The sequence below is a fragment of the Notamacropus eugenii genome, chromosome 1 (assembly GCF_028372415.1).
Source record: "Notamacropus eugenii isolate mMacEug1 chromosome 1, mMacEug1.pri_v2, whole genome shotgun sequence".
In the NCBI taxonomy this organism is placed as follows: Eukaryota; Metazoa; Chordata; class Mammalia; order Diprotodontia; family Macropodidae; genus Notamacropus; species Notamacropus eugenii.
In genome coordinates, this window is record NC_092872.1 from 675258924 (window position 1) to 675275298 (window position 16375).

At 38.6% G+C, this 16375-nt stretch overlaps 1 protein-coding gene across 2 annotated transcripts in view; it reads right to left on the reverse strand.

Moving 5' to 3' along the window:
* Positions 1-12327, reverse strand: part of LOC140521133 (uncharacterized) — a 29217-nt gene extending 16890 nt beyond the window's left edge. For both annotated transcript variants that reach the window (XM_072635871.1, XM_072635870.1), the window contains exons 1-2: positions 10106-12327; positions 8374-8449 (exon numbers count right to left, since the gene is read on the reverse strand). In XM_072635871.1, coding sequence (XP_072491972.1) covers positions 8439-8449; positions 10106-10820 — 726 coding nt within the window. In that variant the 5' untranslated portion in view covers positions 10821-12327 and the 3' untranslated portion in view covers positions 8374-8438. The remainder of the gene's footprint in view (positions 1-8373; positions 8450-10105) is intronic.
* Between the last annotated feature and the right edge of the window lie 4048 nt (positions 12328-16375).

The following is a 16375-nucleotide window of genomic DNA, read 5'->3' on the forward strand; positions in this document are numbered from 1 at the left end:
TGGTTATGTAACGAGAATGAGATGAAGCAGACAAACTGAGTAATACCACATTGCCTTCTCTATATGCTAAAATAATGAGAGAAAGGCCTCTCATTGGAGTAGGCCTCTATGGAGGATTTAAGGAAAGACATGGGCAAGAATGATCTAGGATTAGAAACAGTCTGAATGGAAAGAATGAGTATCTACACAGGTGAAATAAAATTCTACCAAAATACTACTTAAGTTATTTTATTTTCATTATATGCATTCAAAATAGCCTATCAATTTAATAGGAAAATTGAAGCCTGATCAAATGTAACTGAAAACTCTTCCTAAAATTATTTTGTATACTTTGCCTATAGAACTAAGGGAAATAAATGTAGGCATGTTTTGGGGACTTTCTTTGCACATGTTCCTCTGTTCTTTGCATAAAGGATATATAAAGATGAATTTGGAGTTAACAAGATTTTTAGAAAGAAAAAATCTTGATAATGAGGACATGACCAAGGAGAAGGAACACAAAATAACAGAAGTAATGAAAGTATAGACTACGCTTATAAAATTAAAAAAAAAAATTAACGTTTACACCTTTCAATGGTAGTACCTTCCTTTTAACTGTGAAATGGTATATTCTTTTGGATTATGTACTATAATTTCCATAAGTTTTTTGTTTTACCAAATAATCTACAATAAATAGAATGAACTTCAATATTTTCACTGCAATTTAGTCAACAGTCTGAACATGAAAGGCATCTTCAGTTCTTGGTACAGTCATTGGTGACACATTTTTAAATGGTTAACTAGATTTTTTTTAAGGAGTAAATTTTAGGGCATTTGCATTCTACCTTTTTTCCCCAATTTATTTAATCAATAATTTTATTTTGTACCTTTACAACAATTACTGTGAATTCTGAAATGTCAAAAATGTCAGAGAAAAATATAGAAATAAATTATGTGTAATCTAAATTTATAAGATTATGGTTCAGATACTTAGAACCTCCTTGCTCATTCATTCCAGATCAAAGTTAATAAATAAAATAGGTGGATTTTGTGAATAACAATTGCACCTTTAGTATGTTTTAGATACTTGGCTTCATGCATATTACAAGTGTGATTTTAGAAGACAGAATCTTTATATGGTTTAGTGAGCTGCTATTCATTATTTTAATTAAACATTTTAAAAAAGAAATAGTAATTTCATGATGTGTTATTGGAGTTACTCTAGCATGTGTGTGTGTGTGTGTGTATGTGTGTAAAAATACATATATATCTACTGCTTATCAGAGTGCCTGGCATATGTTAAGTACTTAATTAATGTTTACTAATCAATTAATATATTTGAAATTTGACAGGCACTGTAGCTTCACAATAAGCTAGATCCTGGATTGAACAAAAAGAAAAGAATGGTCTAGATTACATTTCTGAAATTGTACAATGCTCTTTAAAAAACAAAAATAAATTTAGTGATATAGTTTGCTTTTACATAACCTACATTTTCCACGGTTATTTTCCCCACCTTCTCCCAGAGAGCCATTCCTAATAATAAAGTACAAAAAGAAAAAAAGTCCCACAAAATTAAAGCATACCATAAATATTCCAATATTATATGCAATATCCCACACCCAGAATTCACCACTTTTTCTAAAAGAACAGGGGCAGATGTCTACTCATATCTCTTTTGAGGTCAAGATTTGTCATTGTAATTTTGTAAAGTACAGTTTTATTTCTTGTTTTTTCCAGTACATTGATTGTTGTAGGCATTGCCTATGTCATTTTCTTGTTCTATTTACGTCACTTCGCATCAGTTCATATAAATCTTTCAATGTTATCAAAAACAATGTTATCATGTTCATCATTTTTATAGCATAGTAATATTACATTATGTTCATGTACCACAATTTGTTTAGCCTTTTCCTGTCAAATGATGGGCATCTACTTTGTTTCTGGTTGCTAACTATCCCAGAAAGTGCTGTTATAAATATTTCGAGGTAAATGAGACCATTCTTTTTGTCCCTGACTTCCTTGTGAGTTTATGCATAGTAGAGGAATATCTAGGTCAAAGGTTATGACCATTTTATTTACTTTCTTGCACATTGTTCTTTCAATAATACCCTACTACTCTTGTGCACAAAACCTCAATTTTTTTACACCCACTTTTTCTAATGAGGTTATATCTCCATGGCAGGTTATCATAGAATTCCATAATTTGTGAAGAATCAACTCAGAAAAGCATTTATTAAGCACCTACTGTCTTCCAAGCAGTGAACCAGAGACTCAAATAATATAGATTATTTGGGCTGTAGTAAATCACTAATAATGAATGATATATACAAGATGCAGCAAGAAAAAGCTGTCATACAAGCCAGGTATGACAGGAAAATGAGGTAGGCTGGTTACATAGCAGCAATGAGGGATAACAAATGGACAAGAATTACACAGGATGGGTTATAATTTAGACCAGTATAAGGAATACTCACACTAATGGGATCACAGATTTATTGTAGTAATGAGTAACAAAATTCACCCTAGCTGATAAATACTGTTGCTAGTTCAAGGGCTCTGTGTTATGACTGCACATGTGTTTTGTGATATTGTACTGTTTCATCAAGAATAAAATAAGGCATTAATTTTTTGTTGATGCCAAAGCTATAAAAGAATTGGCTAGGGTTTCTTATAATAATGTAAGCTCGAATAATGAATTTTTAAGATAACAGCATTTTCAAAACTAGCTCTCTAAGATTAAGAAAGGAGAAACTCCTTTACATAAGAAAAAACTTATTGGCAGGGACAGAAAGCAGGTATGGAGACATTTGCTCTACTGGTCCTGAATGTTTATCTGGTCTAATACCAGGCCCTCCACTTAGTTTCTCTAAAAGAGGAATAACTGTTCTAATTTTATCGGTACATAAAATAAAATAAAACAAACTGCTTAGCGTTTTGTTTGCTAGCATGTTTCAGAATATTTTAAAGACTTAGACATAAAAGGTGAGTATATAAAAAAAGACAAACTTCCAGGTATCTCTTCCCATACAGTGGGAACAGGGAGATATGGAAGCATGGAAGTAGAGTGAATAAACCCCAAAGACATTTGGGTCACTCCTGGAGAGGAGAAAAGGAAAGGAGGAAGGATATCATCATTTATGTCCAGGTAACACTTGATGCAGTAGTGCAAATCTCCTCCAGTCCATGGGTCATACCTTCCTCAATGTTCTCTGGTCAAGATCACTGTTTTACCAGATGGCTTGACCTCTTGTAATTTGTGATGGTCCCTCTCCAATGCCATTTACAGTGGCTCCTCTGGTGCATTTTTCAGCTTGTTTAGGATTTTCTCCTCCTTACAAGCTCCTTCAGTGTCAAGGTCAAGGTCATGGGTAGATTTGGGAAGCTGGGCAAGCCAGTAAGTCAGTCAACAAGCATCTATTAAGCACTTACTATGTGTCATACCTACCTGGCTGAACAGGAAAAGTAGTTGACTCCTTTCAATGTTCTTGAGTATCTGTCCCCTGTGGGCAGGGACAAAGTTTGGATACATCTCTCTCGTGGAATATTGTATAATTTTGATATATGCATGGTAGGATACTTTGTTGGAGGAGAACCTTAAAGGTTAAATCTTTGAACCTTAAAGCAGTATTTTGCTTTACTAGATCAAAAGCTTTTTTAAAAAGTCAACAAAGAAGTAGTATAGTGGGATCTTATATTTTCAACATCTTTCAGTCAATTATATGATGGTAAAAAGGCAGTTTACTAGGAAATGATACTTGTAAAAATCAGTCTGTTATCTTTTTATACCTTCAGAAGCCCTCAACACACATACATTTTAAAAATTTTTATGTAGAAAATTCGCATAAGTAGGTAGTGAGCCATGTTCTCTTGGTTGCTTCTTTAAAATAATATTTTTTCTTCTATTTAAGTATCTAGTACTTTTTTTGATACCTTGAAAATTAATCCCTTATGAAGGCCTTCACAATTTTGGCACCACCAGCAAAGAACTCCTGTGTATGCATATACTTGGTGTAATCCAGCTTCTCTGCTCCTTCTTTGTCAAATAACCTTTCCCATTCTTCAAGAGGCACATTTGAGGCTGTAATGTCATACTGCAAAGGTGGTAGTTCTGCTCTTTTTGAAGAGTTGGCTATCGAAGTTTTAAGGTTTTTGTGTCTTGTCATCTCTGTGATCCTGCTTCCAGTTTCTTTCTTAAATGCTCAATTGGGACTCTCACCAAATTTTCTTCATACATCTTTTTCCTTTCATTGTTTGTCCCTGATTTATAAGGAGATGCTACCTATAAACTTCCATCATTCTTGTCTCTAAGATATTCAAATGAGTTTGCATCCTTAAAGAACTGTTGTCCTAGGCTACCAACTCTGTTCTTGGCATGTAGATGTGTTCACTGGCTATAGCAATTTTCAACTTCTATTCTCTTCCCTATGGCAGTTCATTAATATCAGTTAAACACTTGCATGGAATTGTTATTACCAGTGTCAATATCTTTTTTCTCCAACTATTTCCCATTTTTAGAAACAGTAACTTGTTTAAAAAGATAAAGTTGGCATTGTTTTAATTTTGTCATAACTTTCTCATTTCCATTTTCTCTTCTAGGTTTGTATTCACCTTTATCTTTGCTCTTACAAGTTGTTGCTGTGAATGTAGACAAAGCCAATGCAGGAACAACTCCCATATCAGTAAAGAGCCATTCTGTCCACTAGGATATAATTAAGTTCATTTTTGGTTTGTTATTTAGTGCTCAGCAAGTTTCTCACTTCCCAATTCTTTTCTTAAAAAGTTTTCGTAAATTACAGGTGTGATGCTTCTGTGTAGCTGTATTGCCAAGGCAATATTCACAGCACTGAGGATGACTATGAATATGCCAGCATAGTTCTGAATCGCAAAGTAGAACAGACTCTCCATATAGAAGACAGAAGGAAAATATTTATTCAGGCACCAGAAAGCCAAATCCCAACATCACAAAGTCACATTCATCATAGTAATCAAGAAGTCAATACACAATAGCATTGCAAGGGACAAAACCATTCCTAAGCCTTCCCCCGTACCCTTCAGCTAGGGCCTTCCCATAAACAAACACACACTTAGGAACCCAGCTGTGCCTGCTTGCCTTGTCCTCTTTTCCCTCTGTCCTAACTGCTCTCACCAACTTCCTCCCAGTTCTGCTCCACCCTTCCTGTTCCACCTGTTCAGCAAGTTCCTCCCATCATATGTGACTTAGGCTTCCATGTGATTTAAGCAGGTCACATGGGCCTATTAATGAATGGGAAAGATCTTTCCATTTAAATTACCATTACAGTAGTCTACAAGTCTTTGACCTCTTTAGTTTCTTATTCCTGAAACACTTTCCAAAATAAGTAAGTCTTGTCCTTACTATCTATGCATTGAAATCATCAATTATTTTATAGAAACTTGGAGGAAATGGTTGTTCTTCATATAATTTTGTTACCTTTTCATCTTCTGCAGTGGATGTAGGCATATGAACTATAATAATTTTCACTGTGGTTCTTTTGCAAATAAATACTTATTATGATCAGGGCAATGTAAATGACCAAATATTCCATGTTGCTTTTGGACACATGACAAAACCAATTCTATCAGCTCCTTCCCTTATCTACCTGAGGAGAATCTATGAACCAACTTTCTATTTAGTTGAAACTTGTGTTTGCCTTCTGGTTTGCTCTAGTGAGAATATTAAGATTGATCTGGACCCTAAAGCAAGTATATCTACTTGTAAGGCACTAAACAAGGAGCTTATATTTTAGAGTATAAGCAGTTAAGTTAATGTTTCAATGAGTTTGAAAATGATGTGTTTCTTAGCCCTCTGCCCTATTTTCCACCATTCTAAAGCAGTGACAGCAGCAGTGGAAGGCAGTCTCATAGGACTGAGAATTATTTTGTACTTTCTGTGGTTTCATGGATTGTCATGGTCAAAAAACCATCACTGAGTTAGGCTCCTGGTGATGAGCTTCACCATAATTACCTATACAGGTCTATGGAAAGCAGAAGGTCTATTCCCAGAACCATACCTGAAGCGCTTCTAAAAGGGAGAACCTGTCAGAGCTCTGCTAGAATAGCTTTTGAGAATTTAGGTTCACTTACATGCCATAATGGAGGCATCTGAGTAGGACTTTGGGGCACAAATGGTTATAGATGATATAAACTGGTGAAGCAGACAACTGTAATCTAAGGAATACTGCTTCCCAAATGGCTAAAATGATAAATCCACTATATTGTTATGAATATAGAATTCTAACTTCAAATGAGTTGAAATCAAATATTATGCTGAATATGATATAAAAAGAAATAGGAATATCTTAACATAGGAAAACTCTTGTTGGTTATCTTTTAAAGGAATGACTAAGATCAAGAGTTATTGATAACATTAAAAAAAATCTGGAAAAATATTAGCATAGAATGCTAGACTTGGAGGTATGAAGACTTGGATTCAAATCTCACTTCTGATCAGTTTCCTCATATGTACAATAAGGGTTTTGGACTAGATGGCCTCTAAAGTCTTATGAATTCCTAAGTTTATGATTTATATGACCAAAAAGTGCTCTTGAAAGAATGAAAGAAAATGCTTTTTAGATGGTCTATTTCCAGTGTTATGTGTATTTGATTTATGAAAGCTCTAATAACTTATCATATTATAACATACTTTAGTTATAATTAACCTGGCTATTATAAACAACTGAATATTTTATTTCTTCTAATATTCTTGTCACAAAATTTATGCCACTATCTTGCATACTGTTAAAATAGGATCTGTTTTTAATACAAATATTAGGCATCCAGACTGAACAGTCACAATCTTTTCATAAAATCATCTTTTTTTCAATTTGGGAAAAATATAGATCTAGCTTTCAAGCAATGCTTCAAAATGTCACAAATTTTATTGATATCCAATAATTCCTGATAATGACTATTATATTTTCTAAGAAGCATACAGAGTATTCTAGATATTCTTTGAAAACAAGATACAATAGGACCTGTGGAAGTCAGTGGTTTTTATATGAAATCTCATCTACCTAAACTTCAAGGCACACCTGAAGTTCTACTCTTCTAACAACTCAGGCTGGTAGTGATCTCACCTTCAACTAAACTTCACACAATGTTAAGTGATTTAGCCAATTACGGTTCACTGTCACAGTTATTCATTTTTTCAGCTGTCTTTTCACCCCAACTAAATGTTAAGTTCTTAGAAAATGGGTACCATACTTCTTATGCTTCATGGCATCCAGGACAACCTCATTATATATAAACAGTAGGGCCTTGATAAGATATCTAATTTTCTCTGCTAGAATGACTAGATATGAAATCTTTTGTTCAATCACTCAATTTCCTGTGTGCTAATTCTGTGATGATCTCACAAATTATCTGGAGTAGCCAATCTTATTCTAGTTAGATGGTCTGAGAGTCCTGGCCATTAAAAATCTTCAGCAAAATTAGCAGAAGTTATCAGAAAGGGATCATCCCTAAATGGTAAAGCGGTATCAGATAAAAAGTCATATAGGCTCCTCAAATGATAGATGCAGATACAAATAATTAACAAGGTACAGAATGAAATCCAAATTTTAGTTGAAAAGTCCTTCATATGTTATGTTCATTATAGTAAGTGCTATTAAAATGATTCCCACTTCTTTAAAGTACATATGTAAGGATAGAAGTCACCTAGATGTCTCAATGAGAGTAGTTGGGACTAGGGGTGGACAAGTGGATCAATGTGAATGTAGAAGCCCAGAATGCTATTGAATTAATCAATCAAAGGTATAAACTGGGTCTTAACTCAGAAATGTATTGGCAATTATTGAAAGAATTAGATCTATTTCTGCGTCCAAGTATTTGAAGGGAGATTCCAGTAGCTGCTTTGGGAATGCTTTTAGAAGACAGATCTAGAGTCCTCTGGGCTCACTCACTATTCCTACTTCACCTTTGCTGCTTCTAGTTTGGGTTTTTTATGTCTGAATTAATTGGGATGGGGAGACTGATTGAGTCAATAGAGAAATTCAGGAGGTATCCATGCCTAGTCTATAGCCTTATTTGTTTGATTTACAAAATGAGAGGTCTAGGTGGTTCCCACTCTTACACATATGATGCAAAAAAAGTTTGCTTTAAAATGAGAAATATAATACTTTTTTCTTAAAATTAAGTAACATACTTCTTTCCTTATTAACTAATGGAGATTTTTCAAAAAGATGGGGACAAGAAATTTCTAAGGTGTCAATAATTAGTTTAGTTAGGCTACATCTTAGGGAAAAAAATCCAAAATACACAAAATATACTTAAAATTTCAAAGCACATGAAATTTTTGTCTTAGAGCTTGCCATGATGTTTGGCTCTGATGTACTTTACCTATGTTACAAAAGCAAGCAAGCTGACAATATTTACCTTCAGCATTAACAACCATTGTTCCAATAACCCCTTTATGGTTCTGAATCCTCTTTAGAGTTTCCTCAACTTCTGCCTGTAAAAGATGACATATATACCGTAGAAAGTTAATTAACCAAAATGACTTTTAATCATGAATTAAAATCTTAACAAACAGAAAAATGCTTGGAATGTAAACATTCTCTTTCTTCACTCATCTAAATAATAAACACACTGTTAAGAAATCTAACTCCCCAATCAGTGTCAATATCTGTACAGCTGGTGATTCAGAATAATCTGCTGGGCCTACAGCATGAACTTGCTAAATGCATTGTGGAGTGACATTTCAGACTTGAAGAAACATTACAATAATGATTGCTCACATCTGAGTGCTCTGGTGTGATGTACATATATCTTTTACATATGCTATTACATGAGAAATAGTCAAACACCCTGATACATTTTGAAGTAGCTTATTTGTTTGTGGCATTACACAGCTATGGATTTCAGCTTTAAACAGGTGGAGAAATTCATCTTCTAAATAAAAATATTTCTTCCATGGATCTAAGTTTTTACAGCTGACTACTGGATTAATGTTTTAAAAAGCATTATTTTGCATGGGGATGTAGAGTAATTTTTGTTTGTTGAAACTAGCACTGAAGGGCTGGCATAGAAAACTTTTAGTTAAAGCACAACTCTGTCATTGAAAGCCAAGGGGGTTGGCCTCCTTAGTGGAATTCTACTCCATGACTCCGTGTAGAATCACTTTTTAAAAGGCCCCTTTGGGCAACAGAGAGCAGTCCATCACTCTGCAGTCAGGATACCAGTTTCAGGGCTCTGCTCTAACACTGACAAGCCTGGGATTCACTGTTCTTACAGCATCTCCTTCCCTGTCATCGGGAAGCATACTAACCCTGCTTGCCTATCCCCTGGGTCACTAGGTTCCAAGCGCTGTCCTAAGCACTGGTGATATAAAGAACGGAGAAAATTACTTCTGCCCTCCAGGAGCTGAGCATCTAAGTGTTACAAGAAAAGGAATTTCCACACTTCAAAACCCTACAGAATGTGAGTTTTGGGTAAGGCAGAAAAAAGCAATTCATTCTTCTCCTTAACCTAATTCAGCCTTAGCTTGCTCATCTGTTGAGTGGGGATGCGATTTAGGAAATCCTGTAATGCTAGGTGCGAAGGGGAGGGAAAGGAGAAAGAGAGGGAGGGTGAGGCTGGAAGGCAGAGGCAGAGACAAAATAGAGAGAGAGAGAAAGAGAAACGGGGCGGGGGGGAACGACAGACAGAGAGACAGAGAGGGAGAGACAGACAATGACAAAGACAGACAGAGACGGGGGGGGGGGGAGAGAGAGACAGACAGACAGACAGATAGACAGTGATAGAGACAGACAGAGACAGAGATGGGGGGGAGAGAGAGATAGAGAGAGACAGATAGACAGTGATAGAGACAGACAGAGACAGGGGGTGGGGAGAGAGAGAGAGAAAGAGACAGACAGACAGACAGACAGTGATAGAGACAGACAGAGACAGAGAGGGAGAGACAGACAGACAGACAGGGAGAAAGGAAGGGGGGGAAGAGAGAGAGAGAGAGAGAGAGAGAGAGAGAGAGAGAGAGAGAGAGAGAGAGAGAGACACAGACAGACAGACAGACAGACAGACAGACAGACAGACAGACAGACAGACAGAGGCGAAGGAGGGAGGGAGGCAGGGAAGGAAAAGGAAGAAGGCGGCCAAGCTGCGAATTTACCATCGCCAGCGACCCCACTCCAAGACGCGTCCCGTTCCGTCAAAGCCGAGCCAAGCGTGCCGCGGTTGCTAGGAGACGAGGGGAGGAAGTGACGAAAGCGGCGCAGGCCGAGAGGGGCCGGGCCCGAGCCGGCGGTTTTCCCCTCTCCTCTCAGGCCTAGGAAAACCCTTTGTTTGGGGCCCTCAGGGAAGGATGGAGGCCGGGTGCGGCCCGGGCTGTGGACGCGGCATGGCGGCCTGGCTGCAGGGGGGCAGGTCCGCGGCCCCGGCGACGGTTGGGGTTCAATGTATTGGTCTCCGGTTGCTAGGAGACGGAGGGCGGAAGTGACGACGGGACAGGAAACGGGGGCGGTGTTGCCTGGGCTTCGGTGAGCGCCGCTGGATGGCCCTCCCTGGAGGCGTCCGGGCTGGACCTCAGGGCGTGGGCTGCGTGGGCCGCGGTGGCCCCGCAAAGCGGCTCCTAGAGAACAAGTAACAGAATCTGTGAGGAGGCGGAGTGAGGAAAATAAGAGGGAGAAGGGTCTAGTCCAAAAACGTGGTGTTAAGCCCTTACTGTCCGCCAGCCGCTGGGCATGCGCACAAGGCCCAAGACAGGCCCTGCCCCGGAGGGGCCTAGAGTCTCCTGGGGGTGGGCCACGTGCACGGAAGTGTACCCACAGGCCGCGGACGGGGAGAATGAACGCGGCCTTGGTGAGATCATCTCTCGATGGGAGCATATTGTGTGGACAAAGAGCGTGCCCCAGGCTCTCCTGCTTTATGAATCATTTCTTCTTTGCCCATCCCCCTTGGTAATCACTCCTGTTGTGGATGGCAGGCTCTTAGCCACCTGCGAAAACAGACCAAAAGGTGGTTAGTGAACTCATCATCGCTTTTAAAATCGTGATTGTAACAGACAACCCAAACCGTTGAAACACGACGAAAAGAGTTTCGTTTCTCGGTGGCCTGCACGCTGACTATCTCCCAGTATTCCCATCACAAGCTCAAATTCCGATGACTACGCGTGCTTCCCAGCCTAACGGTTAAAGCTGGAGGGGCGAGGGTGATGGAAAACGTTGGGAAGAGTTCATGAGAGGAAGGCGCCTGCGCATTGTCTTCAGACATCACCAGGAACAAGGCCGCTTCATGGTCCATCCAGCCGAGAGGCAGAGGGATGTACACCAAATAACCCTGGACCTGGAAGGAGGACCTGCGTCTGCATCCTTAGAGCTGGGCCTTGAGCAAGTCACTTCATTTCTCTGGACTTTTAAAGGAAAGTGACTGGACTCAGTAACTAAGATTCTGTCTCTAAATTTTGATCCAAGGATCCTGTGTTTGAAAAGCTCCAGTCTGAAGGAAGCACCATCCATGGAAGTTTATCTGACTGTACTTTTAGAAAGCTCCAAATGTTAGGGAAATTTTTCCTTAAATTCTCTGAAATTCCCACACAGTTTCCCTCCTCCTGCCCTTGAAGGGGAAGTATAACAAGTTAAAATCCTATTTCAAGGAATGCCTTTCATATACGTAAAGATAACATAATTTTTTCCCCAAAGTCTTCTCTTTGCCAGTGACAACATTCCCATCTCCTTAAGCTAGTTCTCATGTAACATTATCTCATGGCCTTTCGCCGTTATAGATGCCCTGCCTTGGATGCTCTCCATCTTAGCAGTGTTATTCCTAAAATATGGTTCCCAGAACTGAACACAATATTCCAGACAAGCTTTTACTGGCGTAGAGTACAGTGAGACTATTACCTCCAGCCCTGAATACGATGACAGTTCAATCAAAGATCCCATACAATTTTTGTTCATTACTCCATTACACTGCTGATTCATGTTAACTTGCAGTCTCTTAAAATCTCCTGACCTTTTTAGTATGAAATGTTGTATTTCTCAGGTGAGGAAACTAGGTGGTATAATATATAAGTTCTGACCTTGGAATAAGGAGAGCAAGTTCAAATTCTGCTTTAGACACTTCGCTGTGTGACCACAGACATGTCACAACCTCTCTGAGCCTCAGCTTCCTCATCTGCAACGTGGGGGTTAATTCTAGCAGTTACTTCACAGAGTTGTGAGGATCGCACGAAGTAACATATATAAAGTGCTTAGAAAACCTCAAAGTACAGTATATACACTAGTTATTACCATGCAGCTGTGCTTCCCCATTTTGTATTTGTGAAGTTGTTTTACTGACTCCAGGTATGCAACTTTACATTTACCCCAATTAAATTCCATGTTACTGGATCTGGATCAACGTTCAAGCTTGTCATGAACTTTTTGGATCATCCAAAATATTTTCAATACTTATCCAAAACATTATCTTTCCCCTTCCACTTTGAGGCATGAAATTTAATGAAGCAAGTTTCATGTCTGCAATGCCTCCATGCCTCTGTAGACCTGTATGTTATTTAAAAGGAGCAGTCCAGGTGGGTGTGGGGCAGGGGAGCTAGTCGATAGCATGCTGGGTCTGGAGCCAGGAAGCCATATCTTTCTGAGTTCAAATCCTATCTCAGACACTTGCTAGTTTTGTGACCCTGGGCAAGTCACTTAACCCTGCTTGCCGCAGTTTCCTCATCTGTAAGATGAGCTGAAGAAGGAAATGGCAAACCACTCTAGTATCTTTTTCAAGAAAATCCCAAATGGGGTCACTAAGAGTTAGCCAGGACTGAAATGACTGAAAAGACAAAGTTAAGGAAGGATACGTAGAAGAAAGCATTTAGGCAAAGATCAGTGGGCGCACAAGCAGATCTAGTAGTGTCATCAGTACGTAGTAAGGCTATATTCCATGTGGATAGAAAGAAGAAAAGTTAAAAAAGCCTGGTATGGAGGCATGATAACTTCAATTATGCACCCTTGAGTGGTTGATAATTTCTTCTATTGTCTTAGTGAAAGTTTCAAAGTGATAATTTCAAAAGATAGAGGAACCAGTCAGGGAGAACTTCTATTTTATATCTGATTCTCACCAACAATTAAAACTGATAATTGCTGTGGAAATGATGAGAATTTAGGGAGAATGGTTTTCTTCTTAGAATTTTTCATAAGGAAAGAGAGCAAATTGGGACATAGTCTGACATTTACTGCATAGAGAGTAAATTAGACTCATTTAGACTTCAAGAGAACGTCACACCATCACTGATATCACCCTGGTTCAAGCCCTCATTAAAAGTCACCAATTCTATTATTGTTTGTTTTAACACAGTCTCCCTATCTTTTCCAGGTTCACAGCTTAGCTCAGTTCCTGTATAGCATTAGTCTTACCAAGTTCCAGGTACAAACCCCTCTGGGCTCAGTTCCCAGCTTCTCAGAGTTTCCCTACTGGGCTGGCAAGAACATCTGGCTTGGAATCTTGGCTGCAAGTCCCCATGGCTCAAGCTCTTGGGACCAGGGATTCTCCTTTTCTTTGCCAAGGCCAACCCCATCCACATGTGCCTGTGATCCTTCCCCTTCTTGTCTTCTTCAATATATTGCTCTCTCCTATCCCTCTTCCCTTCTGCCTCTAGTCTTCTAGCACTAATGATTTATTGGTTACTTCTTTATTGCCCTAAAGGATGCCCTTCTCCCCCTTCCTGAAAAATAAAAATGATGAATATCTGGTCACTGGATTCAGATGGCTCTGGAGAACTGAGGCTGGTGACCTGCACAGCCCTCCCTCACTCAAAACAAAGTCAAGTGCAAGTCATGTCATCATTTCTGATGGCATGGTCTTCTGCAGCAACGAAGGACAAACACATAATGTAATGTAACACAGTATAATAATAATTACTTTATCTTAAGCCTAGAAGACAATACAATGGCATGGTCTTCTTTAGCAAAGAAGGACGAACACACTCCCTCTCTCTGTCTCTCTCTCTGTCTTTCTGTCTCTCTTCCTCTCTGTCTCTGTCTCTTTCTTTCTCTGTCAAACTCTTAAAAAAAGCTGTCTGTACTCATTTCCTGTACTTTCTCTACCCTTATTGATTCCTTAGCTCTTTGCAATCTGGCTCCTGACTTTATTACTCAACTGAAATTCCCCTCTCCAGTAATCTCTGAATTGGTGATAAATGATCACATCTGTTGATGTTTCTTCAGTTCTCCTTCTTCTTAATGTCTTTGCTGCATTTGACAGTGTTGATCTCCCTTTCTTCAGGACATTCTTTCCACTTTAGGTTTTCTTCACACTTGTTTCCTGATTCTCCTGCTCTCTACATGATCATTCCTTTTTAGTCCCCTCTGTTAGTTCTTCATCCACACCATGCCCCTTAACTATAAGTATTCACCAAGTCTCTGTCCTCGACCCTCTTTTTTTCTTTTTCTTTCTTCTCATGGAGGCACTCATTAGCTCTCATGAGCTTGATTATCATCTCCATTATTAATCAGGATGGTGTGAAGTGCCTTGACTCCTCATCATATGAGTATCTATTGAAGGAATGGGAGTGCCTAACCTAGAGAAGAGTCAGAGGCATATGGCAGCTATCTTCAAGTGTTTAAAGGGCTATGAAGTTAAAGATTGTATTTATTCTATTTGACTCTAGAGGGCAGAACCAGGTGCAATGGGGGAAATTATAAAAAGGAAAATTTGAGCTTGATATAAAGAAAGGAACAACTCCTTCCAAACAATTAGAGCTGTTTCAGAGTGAAATGGGCTATCTTGAGCTGATGGGTTTTCCCTCTGTGGAGGTCTTCAAGCAGTGGGGTGATAACTACTTTTTAGATCTGTTACAATGGAAGAAAGCAAAGAAGAAATAAAGCACTTATTAAATATTTACTGTGTAGCAGAGACTGTGCTAAGAGCTGAGGATATAAATTTAGCAAAAAGAAACACTTCCTGGGGAAGATGGAGAAGGAGGTCAGAAAATTCCAAGCTCTCTAGAGTTCCCCCCATGAAAGAGTAAAAATAGCACCTTAGGGCAAACAAAGTGTGGGTGGAGATAAATAAGAATAGGGGCAGAACCAGGGTTGTGGGTAATTGGAGAAGATTGGAAGAGCTCATTACCTCTACCCCTTGCTGTCCTCACATAGCTAATCAGTTGCCAAGTCCTGCCCTTTCTGCTTCTATCACATCTTTCACGTATGACCTGTTCTCTCTACTAGCACAATATCTTCCTAATCTATCTTTCAGACTCAAGTCTCTCACCACTCCAGTCTGCCCTTTACGCAGTGGGCAAAGTGATCTGACTTGAGGAAAGAATTGACTGTTAAAAAGAATATGGAAAAAAAAGGAGAGCAGTTTTAAGTGCATGGAAATCACTTCTTTATATCAGGAGCAAACTGGTATTCTTGCTGTACATTTGAAGAGTCCTATTTTTTAAAAATAATTTTATGATGCATGTGTAGGATACAAACAAAATTAAGCCTAGTTAGTTTTGATTAATTTAAACATTAAAGAAATGAAGATGGGGAGGAGGGAATAAGCACTCATTTAGTATCTACTATGTGCTAAATGCTTTACAAATATCCTGTTTCATTCTCACAAGAACTTCATGAAGTTTGTGGTGTGATTATCCCCATTTTACAATTGATAAAAATGAGATAAACAAGTTAGGTGACTTGTCCAGGGTCACACAGCTAGTAATTGTGTGAGGCAGAATTTGAATTGCTTCTCTTCAACCAATTGCATCATATTTCCTTAGTGATCTCATCTATTTTCATAGTCTGATCGTAGAATTTCATAACTTCCAGATTTATTTGAGGATTTTTTTTTCTATTTCAATAATACTTTTGATTACTTGTTTTATCCACACCAAACAACCACAAAAGCTATTGAGAAGTCCACTGAATGACTTCTGAAATAGTTAAGAGGATGGTGGCTGGAGATTAGTACCACCTGGCACCTGAAATATACTACACTTCCTATCTGGCTAATTAATTATTTAACTGTCTGCTTCCCTGTGGATTGCAGAAAGTGAAAGTCTGGCCCAAATGTGAGTGGTAATAACCTTAGGAAATCACCACACTCACACACACACACGTACACATGCACACACACACACGCACACACACACACACACAGTGCACACCCTGACAAATAACATATTATCTGTTACTTGGGGCTGGTACAGTGATGTTTTTCCATGCAAAGTGAGAATGAGATTCTGGGATTTTCCAGTTTGTTCAAGTGAGGGAAAAAACTTGCAGAACTTGTTTTCTCTCTCCAGGTGCCACTCTTCCTTTCTTTTATGATCCTGTCCTTATATGTGTTTATGCTCTATTATGATCCTATAAACACTATAAATGTGTTTATGTTCTATCTCCCTGGTATAATGTAAACTCCTTAAGTGAAGGGAGCCAGCCATTTTTATCTTATATAAATATATATT